Here is a 21,649-nt window from a genome sequence, read left to right as displayed (position 1 = left end):
ATACAACGTGGTTATTGAAGATTTGAATCTGAAATGACTTTTCGATGTTTTGGTAGGTCAAAGATTATTGTGCCTTGTTTTTTTCCTACGTACAAGATACTGCGTTTACACTGTTCGCGTTCGGCTGTCCCTATTGTTTCTTCTCTTTCATTGACTCTGCATGTAAGTATTCTATTGGTTAAATCACTAAAATTAAATTCATAAGAAAATTAAATATATTCATTTAATTAATATTTTAATATGAGTTTAAACTGACCTTAATATTTAAAATATTTAATTGAATTAGAAGTTAAAAACTAAGATTGAGTATGTTCAATAGAACCTAATTGTAAGATTTTTATATTTTATATTTATGACGTTGTAATCTCATAGCTTTGATTATGATTTATCAAAACTTTATACTCTTAATCTTTTTTCAATGAATGAATATAAAAGATTTTCATTAAAAAAAACTAAGACCTTGAGAGTTTTGCATTGATTCTATGTTAAAGATGAGGGTTAAAATGTCTTCAAGAGGTAGTTCAATTGGCTGAGACCATGCCATTAAAGTGGAGGTCACTAGTTTGAATCTCCCTCCCCCTCTTGTGCGGACATGTCCAAAAAAAAAAAAGATGAGGGTTAGAAACCATATTTTTATATTACAATTATCTCTCAATGTGGACTTGGCAGTCTAAATCATATTAAAAGAAAAATTAAAATTTTGTCGGGGTTGTTATGTTAGGGTCGGATAAAATGGTTATTTTAATTTTTGTTTAGACCATTTTACCCTCATGTTTTAAGTAATCCGCTCTTCTTCATTTCAAAAGAACTGAAAAGATCTTAATTCGTTATGTTAATATTATATAGTAATTATAGGATAAGATGTAGTATATAAATATTATTATATATTAAATTATTGGTCATTTCAAAAGTTTTAATGAATAGGGAAATAATATTTAATTATTTAATTAATATTGACTTGTAGATAAACAAGGATTTTTTTAAATTATTTTTTGAGCCGTTTTTAAGGGTGAGGAGGGAAGATGGGAGTTTGCATTGAATGTGAGTAGTTGGAATAATTTATTGCAGAGTTGGAGGAAAGTTGGGAAGGCGTTGAGAGTCGAAACTTTGTGCAACCGACTCATAAGTCATACCCGCCCGAAGGGCCGAGGAGGGCACTGTGGCAATTTGGACGGTGGGCCCCTACTCCCTATTTAATTACATCTAAAGTCAAAAATACTATTTCGTGTACATAAAGAGTTAATATTTATATCATTTTAAAAAATAATAATTAAATAACGTGAAATCTTATTTAACTTTAAGGGGTAATTTCACTGAAGACCTTTGAACTTTTACTTAATTTGATAAACCTTCGTAAACTTCAAAATCTTTTAATTTAGTCTCCTAAACTTTCAATTGCTCTCAATTTGAACTCTCATGTCAAATTTAGCAGTTATAAATACTAAAAAAGACTAAAATATTCATGATTTTTTTTTTAAAAAAAAATAAACAAACGTTTTGGAATTAAAGGTAAAGTTGAAGTTTTATAAAAAAAAAAGTTAGGGTATAAACGTTATTTAATGTTTAAAATATTGCAATTGAAAGTTCAAATGACTAAATTAAAAGATTTTGAAGTTTGGAGGGGTTTGTCAAATCAGATGGAAGTTCAAGGTCATCAGTGAAGTTATTACCTCTAACTTTAAATACTGACCGTTCTCAAGAAGCAACTCAATCTACTGAAACCACGTCTCATAAAACCCTTTACCAAACCAAGCCACATATTTACTATTCATGTATATGTTGTATATGTTGTTATATCATTTAAAATTCTTAAATAATGTAATACTATGTACACCGCTAGATGTTATAAAATCTAATCTAAATCATAAAATGATTTCTCTTCGTTTTACTTAAAATTGAGAGAATCCTACTTGATTTATATAGGAGCAGGCTTTATTTGTTAAATCATTTTTGTATTTTTATTTTCAAAATAAAAATATTAACAAACAACCTAAAATACAAAACACATATCATCCTGTTCTTCTTAACTCCCTCCCTTCCATTTCTACCAGGGAAGGTGTAAATGCTGTGTTCCACACCACCATTAACCAAAGTCAAGCAAGTTGCAACCTTTGAACCCTAGTCAAAGCTACTTGCAAGCTGTGACCTATTGGATTACACCATCGCTATCAGGCGAGGATTACCATGAACAGGTTATTAGATTTTCTTTTCTTTTTTCTTTTTCTCTTTCTGTTTTATTTTGTTTTGTTTTGATCAGTATTACCACGGTGTAATGTGACTTGCACCTATCTAAAAATGGGAAAAGGTATAATTATTAAGTGACATTGATTGACATGATGGGCGCTAATTATTAATTAGTTATCTTGTTTAATTATAGGGTTAAATACCAAATACTCCCCTGAAGTTTGGTAACTTTATTTTTACCTCCCTGGGGTTTTATTTTTATCACAGGACCCTCCTGAGTTTTGATAAAAGACCAAGTTAGTACATCCGTTAGTTGACCGTTAGGACTGACACGTGGACCAATCAGATGTTGACACGTGGCACCAATTTAATTTTTTTAATTAAAAAAAAAAAAACAATTGGGGGTGGCTTCGGCCACCCCCATCCGGCCAGATGGGGGTGGCCAATGTTTTCCGTTTTTTTTTTTTTTTTTTTTTAAATACATTTTTTTTTAATTTAAAATATATATATATATATATATATATATATATATATATATAATTTTTAAAAAAAATTTAAAAAAAATTAATATATATGCCACGTGTCGACGTCTGATTGGTCCACGTGTCAGTCCTAACGGTCAACTAACGGATGGACTAATTTGGTTACTTATCAAAACCACAGGGACCTCCACAGGGACGTCTGATTGGTCCACGTGTCAGTCGTAACGGTCAACTAACGGATGGACTAATTTGGTTACTTATCAAAACCACAGGGACCTCCTATGATAAAAATGAAACCCCAGGAAGAAAAAAATAAAGTTACCAAACCCCAGGGAAGTTTGGAGTATTTAACCCTTAATTATATAGTAGTTTCCTTTGATCTCATGAGGAGGTGACATGCAATATTCTTTTCCCATCAAAATATTGGTTTTAGTCCGCTTTAAAGGATAGATATCAAGTGTAATGAGTTTTATTTATGTTTACGATAGAGTTCATCTATAGTTTGAATTGTTTGGATAACTAACAGATGAATCTCATCGAGTCATCTCTCATGTAATATGGACAGCTTATTGCGCTCAATATAAATGTTAATGTATATGACTATACATTTCTCATAGATACTACAAATGTTCTGCTCTTACTACATAAACTTATAATAAATATCACATTTGACCGGATAATTCAAGAATTTTTTTTTTTTTTTTTTTTGAATAAACGACTGATCTCATTCAAGAATATCTGGGGAAATACAACATCTAGACAGAAAAGAATAATTCAGTAAAAATAATTAGCAACCAACTACAAAAGATAGTCTCCTTATAAAAAATATTTGTAATTCCATGATTTATAGGATCTCTATTCTCTTTCATGTGTATATATCTTTGCCCGACAAGATGTGCTATACGTTCTCTTCTGGTTCTTTTCCCATTCTATACCCAATGAGATGAGAGAAATTTCAATGACTTCTTCTAGCTCCAATTCTACTACCTTTATTTATTTTTTTCAATATTACCTAACTCATCGTTGTGGAGCTTGATGGGTCAAATTATCTTATGTGGTTGTCTCAATTTCTACCAAGTTTGAGAAGTCGTGATCTTTTGGGCATCGTGGATGGTTCAAAACCGTGCCCATCTAAGTTCCTGTCAAGTGGTTAAGGCAGGAATTCATCGACTCTTAATCCATAATTTATAATTTGAAGAAGCAAAAATATAAATACTTCTTAATGAATGACTAATGATAGTTTAATCACATGGTACGGACTTATTTGAGGAATGCATTGGTCAAATAAGTCAGTGCCATTTCATTAAACTACATTTAATCAGTCACCCTTCAAAAAGGTTGATGATGATGATATTCCACGGAATAGGAATCATATTGAATCCACAAGAACATTGCTGACCACTATGCCGGCTGATTCGACAAGCACATGGTGTCATTAAAATAAAAATATTTTAGGTGATCCCACCCTCAACCACCGTACAAGATAGATCGGACCGCTCGATTTGATGATCAAGGCTATCAAATTTTATATTGGGAGTGCTCGGCGGCTCGCTCACGACCATTCCCAATAATTTAAGGGTGTTCACATTGTCTCAAAGGTTTAATAATTTATCAAATACCAGACAAAAAATTAAATCTTTGATTGACGTGGCGCTATTTTTATTTTTAAGAAGTTGATGTGATAGTGCTATCTTGCATTGTTGTTGGATCTCGTAAACAGTGAAGGTAAGGGGTGAAAATGATAGTTATTAACTATCTGCTAACTGCTAATCATTTTTGAAGGTAATTATAGTTAGTGATTTTAAGTTTTTTCAAAATCACTAACCGTTAACCGCCTATATATATATATATATAAATGATGTTGTATGTAGTAAAGTATTATCATATTACCATAGAAACGAGACGATTTTTGTTTTTTCTTTTAATTTTTTAATTTTTTTGAAAAAAAGTATTTTAAAAATTGGTTAGGCGGTTAGTAGAGTTTAGTGAATTTTACTAACTGTATAGGTAGTTATTGTTAGTGATTTTAGCTAATAAATGTTAATCGTAACCACATTTTCATCTCTAAGTAGAGACGAATTTAGGGGGGACCGTTAGTGGCCCCGGTCCCTCCCAAATTACAAGGAAAAAAAAATTAATTTAAGATATTTTTTGTCAATTCATTCCTCCCAAAAAAATTTTAACTCTTAGTCCCTTCAAATTTAAAGTTGACTCCGTCCCTTTCCGTTAAGTGTCTCGTAAGGATGTTTATCTCAAGAGAGGTAACTTGTTGAGTGAGAGAAAAAGAGAGAGAGAGGTAACTTGCTGAGTGAGAGGAAAAAAAAATTAAAAAAAAAAAAAAATTATGTAAGACTTTTATGGACACAATAGTTTTTATTCTCAACAGGTTATATATTATTAACATGCGACATAAACTGGTGGAGAAAGTTGGACACGATTCTTACTCATAAAATAAAATGAAATAAAAAATGAAAAATTGGACATGATTATCAGAAATCCGTTATTTACTCTGACATTAATAAAATTATAAAACAAAGGGCCCACATTTAATGAAAGTTGATCCGAATTTTGGTTTGAATAATTGATGTAATATATATATATTAAATTATTAATTATAAAAAATCACATCATGAAGAAAGAGTTGGCATTTGGAGAAGATTGCTTCACATAAGCCTCGATCTTTTAAGGATATCATGGGACAGGCGTGGAGATTGTTTAAGACCAAAACATATAAATATACCATGGGACAGGCATTGATGGTGCATGTCTCTTCTTCAGATCATCCAATCAAAACATTTACAGTTGTTTTTCCTTTTTGTTGTTCTTCTTTTTATTTATTTATTTTTCTTTTTTCTTCTTTCTTTTTTCTTTTTGGGCCAAAACACTTAATTGAAAATAAGTAATTCTTTCTCTTTCAAGTTTCAACCACCATCTTTATTATATAGAATAATGTTTGAAATTATATTTTTTTTAATCCTGTAAATTACACTTTCCTTCTCGGTGAAGATTGTATATGTGGCTTAAAGAAATCTCGTATGCATACCTCGTTCAAACGAGGCTATAGGCGAGTGAATTTGTGACCAAAATTCAGACTAAGTAGATTTGCTCGTTTGCAACCCCATTCAAATGAAAATGGATCCTCTTCCCATTCGAACGGAGTTTGCAAACGAATGGTTTTGTTTGCTCGTTTGTAAAGCTCTTTCAAATGAGCTTTGCAAATGAGTGATTCTGAAATAAAAATTCAATAGTGAACTTATGTGGATCATACACAAATTCAATAGTTGATTCATCTATTCATATATAGAGATGGTTGAAAGAATGAATTTTATCATTTCTCCATTCAACGGTTGTACAAAAATTTCACTAACAAAAGTTAATGAAAAAGTACTTTGAAAAAGAATATATAAAGTCGTTTTAGAGTGGCTAAATCTATTACATGTAGCATCTTATGACCTTTTTGTTTTTGTTTTTTTAGTGTTGGTTTATTCGATCCACCCAACCGTCACCATAGAAAAGAAATCAACATTTGTTTGAATTAATAAATTATTCTATAAAATTTATTTTCTTTTTCTTTTCATTATTATTATTATTTATATATATATATATTTTTTTGAAGACGTTTTCCCAAATTTTGAAATTGACGTAGTCATTGAAAAGAAGCATGAAATCGAATTGGAAAATGATAGTTAAGCTGAAAGTTAAATGAACTTTCTTAAGTCCAAATATTCCAATGACAATAATAAGTATCAACACTAAAGAAAAAATTGTTAAATAATGCTCTAAAAATAATAATATTACCTCTTCAATAACCAAAGTTTAACATTTTAAATAGTTTTAGGGTGCCTAAAATTGTTAAATAGACCAAACTTTATAGCCGTTTCATACTTAAGTGCATATGCCATAACTCTGCAAAAATTTACCAACAATGGATGTTCACACAGTTTGCCGGCCACTCACTTAGATTATACCAGAGAATTGCACAAATAAATCAACTCTGAAAAAATGCTCCGCTACTTCTTTCTTGCTTCCTTTTTCTTATTCTCTAGTTACAATTTTTCCATCCCCCTCTCATTTACAATTTTTTTTTTTTTCCTTCTTATACCTCTTTTTGTTGGGATTCGCTCCATTGCTGCATTGGAGCTTGACACATGTCATCTAGGGATCAGGAGCTGGGCAAGCGGGTCAGGTCCATCTAACTTCCGTACTGCTGCAGCGACCCTTTTGAGTAAGGTGGAGCTTCGATGGGACAGAGACGTGACAGAATTCGCCTAACATGATAACTCCTTTATTCTGATTAGACGCTTACTTTTTCTTTTAGCGAGGTTGAGTGAACCCCTCACGACGACCCCTTCTTATGACTGTGATGCTAGAGTTGGGTTTTTGACGAAGGCTTTGGGGCTCGCTAGAGTAGCAGGCCTGACATGTGAACCTGAACATCGGTATTTCACTATTTAAGACAGACGTAGGTGAGGGCGGCTTTGTGGAGTTTGATCTCGTGTCTTTGGGCCGTTGGGCCGGCTTACACTGTGGATAGGGCCCTTAGGCCGTAGGTGTTCTGGGCCTTGCGAATGATTTGGGCCTTTTATAATGCGGGATGTCTAGGTTCGACAATTCTTTTACTGGTCCGGTCCAACAATAGTTACTAAAAAAGTAGGTTGAAAAATAACCAAATTTAATATACAAAATAGTTTTAGAGTAACTAAAGCGACAAATAGAATTTTATGATTGTTTTTATTATTTAATGTTAGTTTAATTTGATCCACCCAAACATAACCATAAGGCATAAATCGGAATTTAATAAAGAGTAATGCTAGCAACAATTTTTATTCACATTCTTTTTGGTGCCCCAACTCACATACCTGTGTGAATTTCAAAACATGCTAAGTAAATTATAAAATGTCAAAGTGTCCCCTTAAAATCTAGCATTGAGGCTACTTCTAAAGAACCACAATGTTGATATTTGAATTTAATTGGATCTCTAACTCCTTGTTGTGAAAACCAACAACAACTAAAGTAAATATGATGTTTTCTACCAAACCAAAAACATGATGAGTTTAGCCCACAAGCAGTAGAGATTTTTTCATCATTAGAAACAACAAGACGTGGCAAAGAGACATCTGAGCCGTTCATTACATGAATCCTACTTCACATGATTTGTTTAGGCTTCCACGTTTTGGGATTAGACAAAATGATTTTACAATTTGAATATTCTATACCTTCTAAGTGGAATGCTAATGATGCATATAACAACTTGCCACCATATTTTTTACTAAATTAACCAACCAATCCCGTTGCACAGATCTCGAAATTCATCTATCCGGACAAATTTAGAAAGTTTTGATTTGCTTGCAATCCAGACAAAAAATTACTAACAATTCAAATCCAATTTTTTCAACACATTTTGGGTTCGATGTTTATAACATCGAGATCCCTATATTTTTTATTCAGATTGCAAGAGATTTTTTATAATTATGAGCGGTTTTCCAATGAGTTGAGCGGGTAGCTTAACTGATTGAATACTTGTTCGAACAGATGAATCCATCATGAAAGTCAACTTTACTATCCAATTGGCTTCTATGATAGAAATTAATGCATACAATATTGATCTGAAAATGGAAAGAAAAATCTCTTATAATGAAATAAAATCCCAATCTCTTATCCTGATTCAAGAACTCATGTGGTGTGCAAGAAATGCATGAAAAAATGCAATCAAATTACACTGAAGTTTGTCTCATCTATTAAAAAAACCAAAAAAAAAAAAAAACAAAAGAGGTTAGAATAAAGCATCGAATAAGTTAAATACTTATTTTATTGTATACACTCAGGATAAAAAAAGAACGAAGTGTGACGTTTTATGTGTCATGTGGGCTCCATCTTCCAGTTTATTTTTGTTATTTTTAGTAATATTATATATTATAACCCATCACACACGGTTGGGCAAAATCCACCCCCAAATTGACGTTATTGAGCCGATTTGGTAGCTCTCGAGTAATGATATAAGAAAGATTCAGTTATTTTAAAATATTTTCAAATGTGATGTTATTTTTAAAATTATTAATAAATTAAAATTTAATAATGACTGTCTTAAATTTAATAATAATTTTAGAAGTATCATCACATTTGTAATTGTAAAGACTCTAATCCTCCTTATCTGGGTGCAACCCAATAATGAAAATAGAATTTTGAATTCCGCTCAAATCAGAGTTAAATTCGGAATTAGTTTTCTACTGAGCCCCAAATACAGGTCCGACCCACGATGTAATATAAAATTTTAAAAATAAAAATATTTGGTATATATAAGTATTTATGGTGCGTTTGGGATTGCGATTTCGCAAGAATAATTTATATTTTTAAAAGATATCGTAAAACGTAAGGCGTTTGGCATTGCAATTTAAAAAGTATTTAATTTAAAATAGAAAAAAAATTTGCGATTTCGATAAGCAGGCTAGCTTGTTTGGGAGTGCGATTTTAAAAATTGCGTTTTTGAAATCGTCACTTTTTAAAATCGCACAGACATTTGGTAAAACATGCTAAAATTACACAAGAATTTTTCACGATTTTAAAATTTGCGTTTTTAAAATCGCAATTCCAAACACTCCAAAGTTGCGATTTGGTTTAAAAACGCAGATTATTTCTTTAAAAACGCATTTCCAAAGGGGCGCTTCTTTGATAAAGTGCGAATTTAAACCAAAATTAAGATTTCGTATAACAAATATTTGATAAAATTTTAACATGTTTTACCAAATACCTTTACAATTTTAAAAAGTAGTGATTTCAAAAACGTAAACTTTTAAAATCGTACCGCACTTATTAAAACCGTAATCCCAAACGGACTAGATTACCATATAAGTGTTTGGATTGTGTAGCGAGATGTATATAAAATTGTATTGGTCAATTCTAACCAACTCAATTAATTTAACCAGTCAAGTCCTCCGATCACAACCTTCTAATTATTAAATTTGTGTTGAGTTCGCGATTATGTTAAAAATTGTCTTCCTTTATACCGTGTGTTTGATCCGAGAGAGAGAAGAAGACGGAGAGGGAGACGTCAAAATCCCCCCCCCCCCCATACGTTTATATACGACTTAATTTTTTGTTTTTCAAACTTTAGTAGGGGCGATGGGTCTCCATGTGGCTCCGCCACTGCCTTCTGCCTTACCAAATTACCCCATGTTGAAGAAAGCACGTCTAAACGTACAGCTCCAAATCTCCAAATTTGGCCAAAAACCCATAAAAACTCATTCTCTCAAAGAGGTTTGTAAGCAAGCAAGCCTTCAAGAAGCTTTTCAAACATTAACTCGTTTATTCATTGAACAAAATTCACTTCCGTTTTGTCTGGAGGAGTCTTATTCGTCAGTTCTTGAGCTCTGTGCAACTAAGAAAGCTCTCTCACATGGGCAACAAGTGCATGCCCATATGATAAAGTCTTATGCTGTGTGTGACTCGGTGTTTTTGACTACTAGGCTTGTGTTCATGTATGGGAAATGTGGCTCTCTTTCGAGTGCAGAGAAGATGTTCGATAAAATGTCTCATCGAACCATTTTTACGTGGAATGCTATGATTGGTGCTTATGTTTCAAATGGGGGACCTCTGAGAGCTCTTAAACTGTATAGACAAATGCGGGTCTCGGGAGTTCCACTTGATTCTTGCACTTTTCCTTCTGTGCTAAAAGCTTGTGGTGAACTTAATAACATCCGTTGCGGGACTGAAATTCATGGTCTAGCTATCAAATGTGGATATGATTGTATTGTATTTGTTGTCAATTCAATTGTTGCGATGTATGCAAAGTGCGGTAATCTTGATGGGGCAAGGCAATTATTTGACCGTATGACCGAAAAGGATGATATTGTGTCCTGGAATTGTATAATTTCGGCATATGCAGCACATGGACAATCTGTAGAGGCATTAGGACTTTTTAGAGATATGCAGAGCGTGGGTCTTGCTATGAACACGTATACTTTTGTTGCTACCCTTCAAGCCTGTGAGGATTCATTCTTTGTGAAACTTGGTATGGAGATCCATGCTGCTATTTTAAAAGCTAGTCATGATGTTGATGTTTATTTAGCTAATGCTTTGATTACTATGTATGCAAGATGTGGTAAAATGAATGAAGCTGCAAGAATTTTTTATAAGATGGATGATAAAGATTATATATCATGGAATGCTTTTCTCTCTGGTTTTGTCCAAAATGGCCTATATGAAGAAGCTATAAGGTTATTCCATGATATGCAGGATGCTGATAGAAAACCTGACCAGGTTTCAGTATTAAATGTTATTGCAGCATCTGGTCGATTGGGGAATTTATCGAAGGGAAGGGAACTTCACGCTTATGCAATAAAACATGGATTTGATTCTGATTTGCAGATTGGGAATACAATAATTGATATGTACGCAAAGTGTGGCAATGTGGGCTATATGGGTCATGCTTTTGATAGGATGCTTGATAAGGACTTCATTTCTTGGACAACAATAATTGCTGGATATGCTCAGAGCAAAGCATATTCGAAGGCCTTAGAGTTTTTCTTGAAAGTGCAGATGGAAGGGATGGATGTTGATGCAATGATGATTGCAAGTACCCTACTGGCTTGTGGTGGCCTAAAGAACATTTCTTACCTTAAAGAAATTCATGGTTACATTTTGAGGAGAGGTGTGTCTGATCTTGAACTACAGAATTCACTTATTGCTGTCTATGGGGAGTGCGAGAACATTGTTTACGCAAAACGAATGTTTGAATCCATCAAATTTAAAGATGTTGTGTCTTGGACAAGCATGATTACTTGCTATCTCCATAATGGATTTGCAAATGAGGCTCTTGAACTTGTCTACTTGATGAAAGAAACTAATGTTGAACCTGATTCTATAGCTCTAGTGAGCATACTCTCAGGTGCTGCTAGTTTATCTGCCTTGAATAAAGGAAAAGAAATTCATGGATTTCTGATTAGGAAGGGCTTCATCTTAGAGGGATCGCTTGCAAACTCTCTTGTCGATATGTATGCCCGCTGTGGAGATCTAGAGAACTCTTATAAGGTTTTCAATTGTATGAAACAAAAAAGTTTAGCTCTGTGGACAAGTATGATTAATGCAAATGGAATGCATGGCCGTGGCCAAGCAGCAATCGATTTATTCAATAGGATGAAGGGTGAAAGCATTATTCCTGATCATATTACCTTTTTGGTACTTCTTTATGCATGCAGTCATTCAGGACTGATCGATGAAGGTAGAGAACTTCTGGAAGTTATGCAATATGATTATCATTTGGAGCCGTGGCCTGAGCATTATGCCTGTCTGGTTGATCTTTTGGGGCGTGCCAATTGCTTAGAAGAGGCATACCGATTCGTGGAAAGTATGCAGATTGAACCTACTGCTGAAGTTTGGTGTGCTCTCCTTGGGGCTTGCAGGGTTCACCCAAATAAAGAAATTGGACAAATTGCAGCACAAAAGCTCTTAGAATTGCATCCAGAAAATCCAGGAAATTATGTGTTGGTTTCCAATGTATTTGCTGCGAGTGGAAGATGGAAGGATGTTGAAGAAGTAAGAGAGAGAATGAAGGGAAATGGGTTGAAGAAAAATCCTGGATGTAGTTGGGTTGAGATTGGTAATAAGATCCATATTTTCATGGCAAGGGACAAATCTCATCCTCGATCTGATGAGATTTATAATAAACTAGCTCAAATTACAGAAACTTTGAAGAGGGAAGGAGGTTATGTGGCTCAAACCAAATATGTTTTGCACAATGTAGAGGAAGAACAAAAAGTTCAGATGCTTTATGAGCATAGTGAAAGGCTTGCCATTGCTTATGGACTACTTGGAACTCCTGATGGGACCCCTATTCGAGTCACAAAGAATCTTCGGGTTTGCGGTGATTGCCACATTTTTTGTAAGCTAGTCTCAAAATTCTTTGAAAGAGAGCTTGTTGTAAGGGATGCCAACAGATTCCATCACTTTGATAAAGGGGTCTGTTCTTGTGGAGACTATTGGTGATAATACAACCATCTGTAATGATATTAGCTGAACTTTTTCAGAGACTCTTTTGGTTCGTTTCTGCTGATGATCATCATCATATCAAATTGTAAATTGGAAGAGATATGGTTCCATATGTTTGCCGCTTGAAAAGTGCATCATATTGCTTGTTTTCAAGTAACTGAACAGCTGTGGGGCTCTCAATGGTGATTGTTTGGAGTGTTTTTTGATTTTGAGCTTGTTGACCAACTTAAAAAGTTTGGATGAATCACAGGTTAGTTGAAACACATATTTTCTCTTTTGTTGTGGGAAAAGCATTTGTGACAGATATTGAAAAGTTGAAATCAGCAGCAAAACAAGGTCTTTGAATATGTTTAAAGTGTTAAAAGTTTTTTTTCATAAGTCACAAAGGTTTGCATGTCATATGTCAGTGTCTGAATGTAGATTATTTTTCTGTGTTATTGGTTGTTGGAACTCATATTTTGCATATTTCTGTGCAGGATGGAATCAACCCTGGTTCAAATTTGTTATCTGCGATTGAGATCCTTGCATCTGGGGTATATTTCCTAAATCTTTAGTAGATTAAGTGAATTATTATTTCCAAGGTTTTACTTTGTATTTGTTTGATCTTTTATGTATCTAGTTTGAAGCATTCTTCATGTTCTTTCTTGTTAGAGATTGTCGTCTGTAATGATTTTCTCTTAGTCCTTCAAATTGACCAAGATCCAATGGTTAGCTGAACCTAATGGGATTGGTTTTCTTTAACTATGATTACTGTTCTGCGAATGTAAATGCTTACAACATTGTATAGTCCATGAGGTAGCTTCCTACATCATGTCTATTCATTAACTTTTAGTGCAATTTTCATCATTGCAGCCTGTTGATAAGCAGTTGCTGTCTCATTCATATTCTCAATGCCCTTCTGGACCCTTATGAGAATAGTCAAACTAGCACATTCTTTGTATTGATTGACAAACTTTTGATTCTTCTTTTAACTTTACTTAATAGTCGGATGTATCTCTTGTATACTTTTTATATACTTGGACTACGCTTTTTGTGCTTTTTTAATAAATTGCAAGTAATTGTATTTAAAAAAAAAAAGAAAAAAAAAGTTGATCAATACCTTTTTTAAGTTGCAGTTATATTAACATCTTTGTACTGGCTCATGACTAAAACCTGCTTGCTCTTTCAGGTGGTTGCCATTGCCAATGGGTCTTTGATACTCTTTGCTTGTTACAAACTTCTCTTACATTTACTGGTGGATCACCATTACATTATACTCATGACTTTCAAAGTGAAATACGACAAATGGAAGGGCTAAAAGTCATGGTGACAGGCAGTAGTGATTTTTTATTTATTTATTTATTTTAAATCAATACAGGGAAAGGGGAAGATAGGCAGTGTGATTAGTAAATTATATTTGACTTTCAAAGTGGAATACAATAAATGGAAGGGCCAAAGGTCATTATAGTAGGCAGTGAAAGAGGTGGATAAGATTTTCACTTAAAAGCACACTTCCAAAAGCTGCTCTTTGATGAAAATTGGCATCAAATTATACATAAAATATGCACTAGGTCATCTTGAAAACTTGATCTTAAGGTTGAAAATTTCCAGAGCTTGGTCATCAAGAAAGAGAAATCTAATTACTCCTCACGAAAGTCTTCTCTTTCACATTTGTCATGCTTATATTAAATGCTTTGCGTTTTTATCAAACTCCATGGATTTTCAAAGTGACAAAAACAATAATTGTGTTTTTTACCATTTTCCTTCTTTCTTTTTTTTTTTTTTTTTTTTTTTTTTTTCTTTCCTTTGGTCCATATTCTGTTAAAAAAGCTTACTAATTTTGTGTCGCGTGTTCAGGTTGTCACGTAAGACCAATAAAACATTGTCACATGTCCATTCTTGTTATATCAGCATATCACTTAAAGAAATAGAGATGATTGCTAGGTGGGTCGCATGGCCAAGGTCTCTTGTGAGCCACCGGCAGGAGAGGAGGGGTTGCGGACCCACCGGCAAGGTGAGGTATCCCTTGTGAACCACTTTGCCTAGTTAAACTTAACCCTATAAATGTTTAAAAAAATAATATTTTAATAGAATAGAGAAATGCTTATAGAGTTTTTGAAATTAGATAATTAAAGCTTTTTTTTTAAAAAAAATGAATTTTTTGGCTAAAATTTAGATTTTAAAAAGAAAAAGCATAAGCGGATGCAAAGCCATGTGTATCTCTGAACTTTGGTGAGTTCCTCCGGTGCCAAAAATCTCCTCAGTTTGCATGAGAAAGCTGCCCCAGAGAGAAACTATTGGATCAGAAAATTGGCCCATTAACAACATCTGGGCTTATCGATGCATTTCTAGAAGAGAACAAGGCCCAAGTACTTGTCATTGATACGTGACGATAAGCAAGCACCGTAACCGGTAGACCCTATCTCACTCGGTAGTTTCACGCGTAGCTCAACGTGCTGTATTGGCTGTCCGCGTTGACGTGGCAGCTCCACATATCCTCTTGTGACGATAACCCACGAGCTACTGTAGAGACTAGAGGGTGCTCATCTATTGTCTACCGTGTAACACACCTCCACAATAACTCAACCAATAATCACTTGCCACGTCATAGTGAAATAGCAGACACGTGAGATCCAAACGAGCTTTTCCCAGCTGCGTGAGCCACGTAACGCGCGTGTGGTGGCTCACACGGAAACGCGGGCGTGACTTCCCCTCCCTCTCTTTCTCTCTCGCGAGTCTATATATATTTTTCTGTAGATGGGTTTTGAGGGTCTCGTATTTTTGAAAGTTTGAGAAGAAAAGGGGATGATGAAGTGGTCGCCATGGATGGGAGCTGGTGGGGGGGCCAAGAAGTTGCACGTGAAGCTGAACAGGTTGAAGCTCGAAGTGATCTGTAAGGAAAAGGTAGAAAATGGTAAGATTTTGGCGGCTGAGATCAAATGGAAAGGCCCCAATTCTGGAGCTCGACTTCCATTTTATCGAACATCTACGTGCCAAAGAAATCACACCCGCCAAAGAAGCCTGAGACGAGGAAAATCCGCTCAATGGGACGAAGAATTTGAAAGTGTCTGCAATTTCTCTGTTTCCAAGGACGGTTCTCTGGGTCCGTGGATTGTCACTTTTAACGTCTTATATGTAAGTTTTTTTTTGGTTTTTTTTTTTGAATTTTTTGAGATCTTTATTGGTGTTTGATTTTTTTTTTTTTTAATTTGTAAGGGAAATGAATTTTTGAGTTTTTGTTGTTTTGGGGGTGATAATGAAGGGAGAGAGTAGAGAATCGAGGGGTAAATTGGCGGTTCTGGGAAAAGCGTCGTTGAACTTGGCGGAGTTGGCTTCGAAGAAGGCGACTCGGATCGAAAGAAAGCTTCCCATGACTTTAGACAACGGTCGTTTTGCCACAGACGCCACCCTTTCGGTAAACCACCACTTATATATTATTACTCCTCAATTAATTCTCATGACTCTGTGTCTGTAAAATGATACTTCCGACAAAGAAGAAGGCATTTTTGAATATTTATATATTTTATTTAATTTTTTATAAACTTTGAGCAGTTGATTGTAGGACCCACTTTGTAGTTGACCTTGTCTTTTGGTGTTGATTGTTGAAGCGGTAAGTTTGGTGGTTTGTGCAGGTCTCCGTGAGCTTTGTCGAGGTCAGAGATGCTCGCGACTCGTCTAGAATCGGTCTAAACTCGGCCGAGTGTGACTCAGAGAACGCGTTACTCAGAAAGGTCAAGGATTTGACCAGCCTTAAGAGGAGGAAGAAGGAGAAGAAGCAGAATGCTGAAGTGAGTTCTACGGTGTTTGACTGGGCGGGCTCGAGTGAGTCCACTAACACGTCCACGGGTGACAAATGCAAAGTAGCGTCGAGTTCAATGGCTGAGTTGGGATCGTTCCCGAGTTCGGGTACTCAGTTGGACCCGGCTCGGAAAACGGGTTTTTTCTCGTGGAAGAGAAGTCGATCAAAGGGAAGAAGAGTAGAGCCGTTGAGGTCGGGTCCCGTACGGGTATGTCATTTATTTTTTCTTTGTTTTCATATTGAATAAAGTTGCAAAAATACATGGGATTTATAATTTATATTACATTTTGGTTTCATTTAATTATTTATTTTATGGTTAATTAGATTAGTAAAAGTTAATATGAATTATAAAATAGGTTCTCTTTATTTCACTGCCTATTCTAATATCAGCTTGGTTGCTTCAAGAATTATGTGCTCAAAAAATTTTAATTGATAGGAATGTTAAATTATCATTTATTTTAAAATTTTGAATTGATAAAAATATAATAAATTTAATCTTCATTTTCTTCTATAATAGCTAATAGAGAATTTACAAGAGAGTCTCATGCTTTTGTTGAAATGAATGAAAAACACCCTCTCTAATGTTATGATGAGTGATGCCATTGATAGAGAGTGAACTAGAAAAATTAATTAACCCACTTTCCATTTAAAAGGGTTTCTTTAGTGCTTTTGTGCTCCTGTGTAAGAGGGTTTTACTACATCATGTTTATTAACGACTTTGTTTTATGTCTTTTATTATGTTATCAAGCTAAAGATATTAACAAACAACCTAAAACACAAAAGAGTTTTTCATCTTTTGTATCACATCAAAACACTTTTTAAAACCAATTACGCAAAATACTTCCAAAACACATTAACAAACATACAGTATCTATAGCAAGATCAATGACCTTTGGTTTCTTTTTTCTTTTTTTTTTTTGAGATCTAATGTTAGTCATGAACATGAACATACATGCAGAGAAGAGATGCTACTGGATCCTCTTCATCGGACCCGAATCCACAAATTGCTGCTCGAATTGTTAGTAATCCGGGCAACAAATGTGAAAAAGTCTCTATGGGGCACACCTACTCCAACAAGTCGACGGATTGCCCAAGATCTGCTAGGGCGAGTGATTCCCATACGGACTCTATTACATTTGCTGCCCGAAGTCCAAACAATTCAAACAACAACATTACTAGGAATTTCTATCCCTCATTCAACCTAGACTCTAAAGACGACACTTGCAGGAGACGAAACTGGAAAGTAAAGGAACTCGTCAGCAGAGATGGGCAAGTGAAGCTCAAAACCAATGTGTTCTTCGCGTCCTTCGACCAAAGGAGTGAAAGAGCGTCAGGACAGAGTGCCTGCACTGCACTAGTTACCGTCATTGCTCACCGGCTCCACGCGAACCAAAACATGCCGACAAGATCCGAATTCGATAGGCTCATCATACAAGGTTCCCTTGAGTGGAAAAAGCTCTGCAGAAATGACACCTACATGCAATCCTTTCCTGACAAACACTTTGATCTTGAAACAGTCTTGAAAGCAAACCTTAGGCCGCTCTCTGTCTTGCGAGATAAATCTTTTATCGGGTTCTTTTGCCCCGAGAAGTTCGAGTGCTTGAAGGAAGCCATGTCATTTGATGCAATTTGGAATAAGATCAGTAGCAGCATTAACAACAAAGATTATGATCAACCATGTATATACATTGTGAGTTGGAATGACCATTTCTTTGTGTTGAAGGTAGAGGCTGATGCTTATTACATCATTGACTCCTTGGGTGAGAGGCTCTTTGAGGGTTGCAACCAGGCATACATGTTAAAGTTTGATGATTCAAGTTTGATGTATAAAACAGGAAGTGAAGAGACTGTGTGCATTGGCAAAGAGTGTTGTAAAGAGTTCATCAAGAGATTTCTAGCTGCCATTCCTCTTCAGGAACTGGAGGAGGAGAAAGAGAAGGGTGGAGTCTCTAACCATCTCCACCGGAGGCTGCAGATTGAGTTCCACCTTTGCTCTTCTCCTTATCATTCTTCTTCTTCATCTACTACTTCTTCTTCTTCCACGTACTCTCTCTTTTCAAGCGGCGATCTTATGTAGAAATAAGTATGTGAATGGTATAGTTGGATACCTTTTTTTGTGTTTTTTGGAACACTTTTTGGATTAGATAGTTGTTTCAATGAGAAATCATAGCATTTCTGGGCAGATTAGAATGCTTTTCAAGTCAAAGTATTCTATGAAACTTATGTTTTGCAGTTTGATAATTTCAGACTGATGATTTACTGTAGCATACTCACTTTTTCACAAATAATTTGGGGCCAGATTGTTTGTTTATAATATGGAAATGCAATTAAAAAATGAAAAAAAAAAACCCATATAAATGGAAAGGCAACCAACGAACAAACCAATGATCAGGCCATGGGTGACAACAGATTCATTGATTTATTTATTTAGTGATGTATTTATATTTTTATAAATTTTATGAGGTATAATGGTCGTTTTAACATCACGTATGGGTCACCTGATGCACTTGCCATTTGACTTAACTGGAATTTTTAATGGAAGGGGGACATTGCAACCCCAATTGTAAATTGAGAGGACAATTCAAAATTTGAAAGATTAAAGAAAAACATTACAAATTGGGTAAACTGAAAATTTAAATTGATCAAATTGAAAATTGAGTTCTAGATGAAAAATTCAAAAAAAAAAAAAAAAAACACAGTTTTCAAATATCCTCCCTTATATCTTGTTATAAGAGACATGGAATGATTGTGCGAATAGGATCTTGTTCTAAGACAATGGGTTGATTATGAGAATAGGACATAAGTTGTCCCATCTATAAATGGTGTTTCCAACCTCCTCCGCCGAGGTAGACCCTAAAAGGGGGAATCTTAATAGTAACGATTCTAATTCAATTTTCTCAACGATTCTTAGTTATTTCTGGCATTATTGGTTTCTATATTTTCTCTAGTTCTCCATCTTTTAGTGATTTTTCCAACTTTGGGAAAACTTTATTGCCTTTTTATTTTTCCAGTTTTTGAAGCAACAAGATTTCAAGTTTTCTCTTTCATAGCTACTCGTAGCTTGTTGAGCAAGTGAATCCAAGACACGAATCTTCTTTTCGATTTCTGCTTTTGCTATGTAGAAGTGAAAAAACGGTTACGGTTAGTGGTTATTAAGTAAAATTACTAACCGCAACCGTTTAGGCCGTTAATCGAATTAACTGCTAACTGCTTTTTAAAAGGAAAAAATCAAAAAATCAGAATCAAAACGACATCGTTTTTACGGTAATACCCTACTATGATTTCGTTTCTAGAGTTTTATACATTTTCTTATATATTTAAACATCAAAACAACGTCGTTTCATGTATATATATATATATATATATATATATATATATATATATATATGCACGTTTAGATGTTAATGGTTGGTGGTTTTTTCAAATCCAAAAACCGCTAACCGTACTGCCCTAGGCGGTTAGCAATTTTTTTTTTCTAACAGCCTTCAAAGACGGTTAAGCGATTAGCGGGCGGTTATTTTAACAGTAGCGGGAGCTAGAAATTTACAATTATAGGGGCCAAATTAAAAATATAATAAACACAATTAAAAATAAAAAATAAATGTTTTTCACTTGCAACCCTTAAGTTCCCACCACTAGAATTTTAGAATGATGTTTTTTAGCTTCAACCCTTAGAGATTTAAGAGGACATTCTTTGAGATTTAAAGTTTCGTTATTAAAATCCAATAGTGTATTACTTTTTGGAATGTCAACTTCTTTTCTTTTGAATATTCTCTAAGTAGCAAATAGTGCTTGATAGCTGATGCAATCAAAACAAATATTGTTTTTGCCTTATTTACTCAGTAGAAAAAAGAAAATGGTTACCAAAAAAAAAAAAAAGATTGTCTTCGTAAGAGAATTTTGGTTATTTTTTCACTCGAGACAATTTTGATTGGAGTAATTCTAAATGGCCTATTTGTATCTTATTAAGAATGATGTAGCTATTAAAATCATTCTTTGATCAAAACTTAATAATGATCAATCACAAGCACAATGGTGATTTTAATAGCCACATCATTCTTAGTAGGACACAAGTAGACCTCCTAGAATTACTCTTTTGACTGTTTTTTTTTGCTAAAGAGATTACCAATGATTTTTTAACGATTGGATCCACTTTCTCTTTGGTAGGTCCTATAAATTTAATAGTTGATTTAATTTATTATTTTTTAAAAAAAGTAAAGAGATGCTCTAGCATTTCTATTTTTTAACTGAATAAGTCAAAAGTCCTTAAAATAAATAACTTTTAAAGTGGTTGATCACAACAATAATTAGTTTCCTTGCTGATCAGACTCCAAAATCACACTATAATGTTTCATTCAGGAAAACATGCATTGAGAAACAATAGCCGTAGACTGTAGTAGTTTAAAAATGGTAGCTATCAATATCATTATATTTCTTACCTTTAATTTATTTATTTTCTCCTTTTTCACTGACACACCAGATTTCTTTACCTATAAACCTTTGAAACCTTGATTTCTGGAATTGTCTCAAGCATTTAAACATTATTTTCCTAAATAGCTCAATTACTTCCTTTATTAAATAGCTTTTAAAGTAATTGATATATATATATATATATATATATATATAAGTACTATAAATAAGAGCAAGGTCTTGTAACATTATATTCTGAAAATGTCAGGGAAATTAAACAGCATTATTAGTTGAAAAATGGCAGCTACCATAAAATTTATTTACTATTTAATGAGGAGAAACAATAGAATTCTTTTTCTTTTTAACCATCTCTATAGTAAATGGATGAATTCACCATTAAATTTGTGTAGAGTTTAAATGAGTCCACAAATCTAATGGTTAAATTTGTAAAACAAAATATTTGAAAGATTGTTGTGTAACATGCCTCTTTAATGGTTTGTGACCGATTTAAGGGTCTTATTTGGACCCAAGCCAAATTGCCTCCATAATTTTTACAATAAATTTAATTTCAATCCTACCACTGTGTCATTCTCATGAACATTTTGACACGTGTCAGTTCAATAAACTAAGTTGAAAAAACCAAATTTGGAGAAAATCTGTCCCCAAATAGTGTTCATCAAACTCATACTAGAATAGTGTTCAACCAACTTAGCACAAATATGTTCGCCTTAATTTGTGCCTTTTTTGCTTCTGAAACCGTCTTGCGCGGCTCCTTGAGAGGACCGGGTCATTTGTTTGTCATATTTTCTTT

General features: G+C 34.1%; 2 protein-coding genes across 3 annotated transcripts; both read left to right on the top strand.

Annotated features, from left to right (window-relative positions):
* Positions 1–9,782: 9,782 nt before the first annotated feature.
* On the top strand, positions 9,783–14,136 carry OTP86 (Tetratricopeptide repeat (TPR)-like superfamily protein). Its single transcript, XM_059604908.2, has 3 exons — positions 9,783–12,900; positions 13,127–13,183; positions 13,819–14,136. Exon 1 carries the CDS (start codon positions 9,786–9,788, stop codon positions 12,645–12,647), a length of 2,862 nt encoding a protein of 953 aa, XP_059460891.2. The 5' UTR covers positions 9,783–9,785; the 3' UTR covers positions 12,648–12,900; positions 13,127–13,183; positions 13,819–14,136.
* Positions 14,137–15,374: 1,238 nt separating this feature from the next.
* Positions 15,375–18,628, top strand: LOC132189522 (uncharacterized). Of its 2 annotated transcripts, none has more exons than XM_059604264.2 (4): positions 15,375–15,764; positions 15,892–16,044; positions 16,262–16,636; positions 17,387–18,628. In XM_059604264.2, exons 1-4 carry the CDS (start codon positions 15,435–15,437, stop codon positions 18,503–18,505), a joined length of 1,977 nt encoding a protein of 658 aa, XP_059460247.2. In that variant the 5' UTR covers positions 15,375–15,434; the 3' UTR covers positions 18,506–18,628. The 2 variants fall into 2 exon arrangements, with proteins under 2 accessions (XP_059460247.2, XP_059460248.2); XM_059604265.2 differs by having other exon boundaries at positions 15,682–15,764; positions 15,846–16,044.
* Positions 18,629–21,649: the final 3,021 nt, after the last annotated feature.

The sequence above is a fragment of the Corylus avellana genome, chromosome 9 (assembly GCF_965113065.1).
Source record: "Corylus avellana chromosome 9, dhCorAvel1.hap1.2, whole genome shotgun sequence".
NCBI classification, from domain to species: Eukaryota; Viridiplantae; Streptophyta; class Magnoliopsida; order Fagales; family Betulaceae; genus Corylus; species Corylus avellana.
This window is presented reverse-complemented; position numbering and strand designations above follow the sequence as displayed.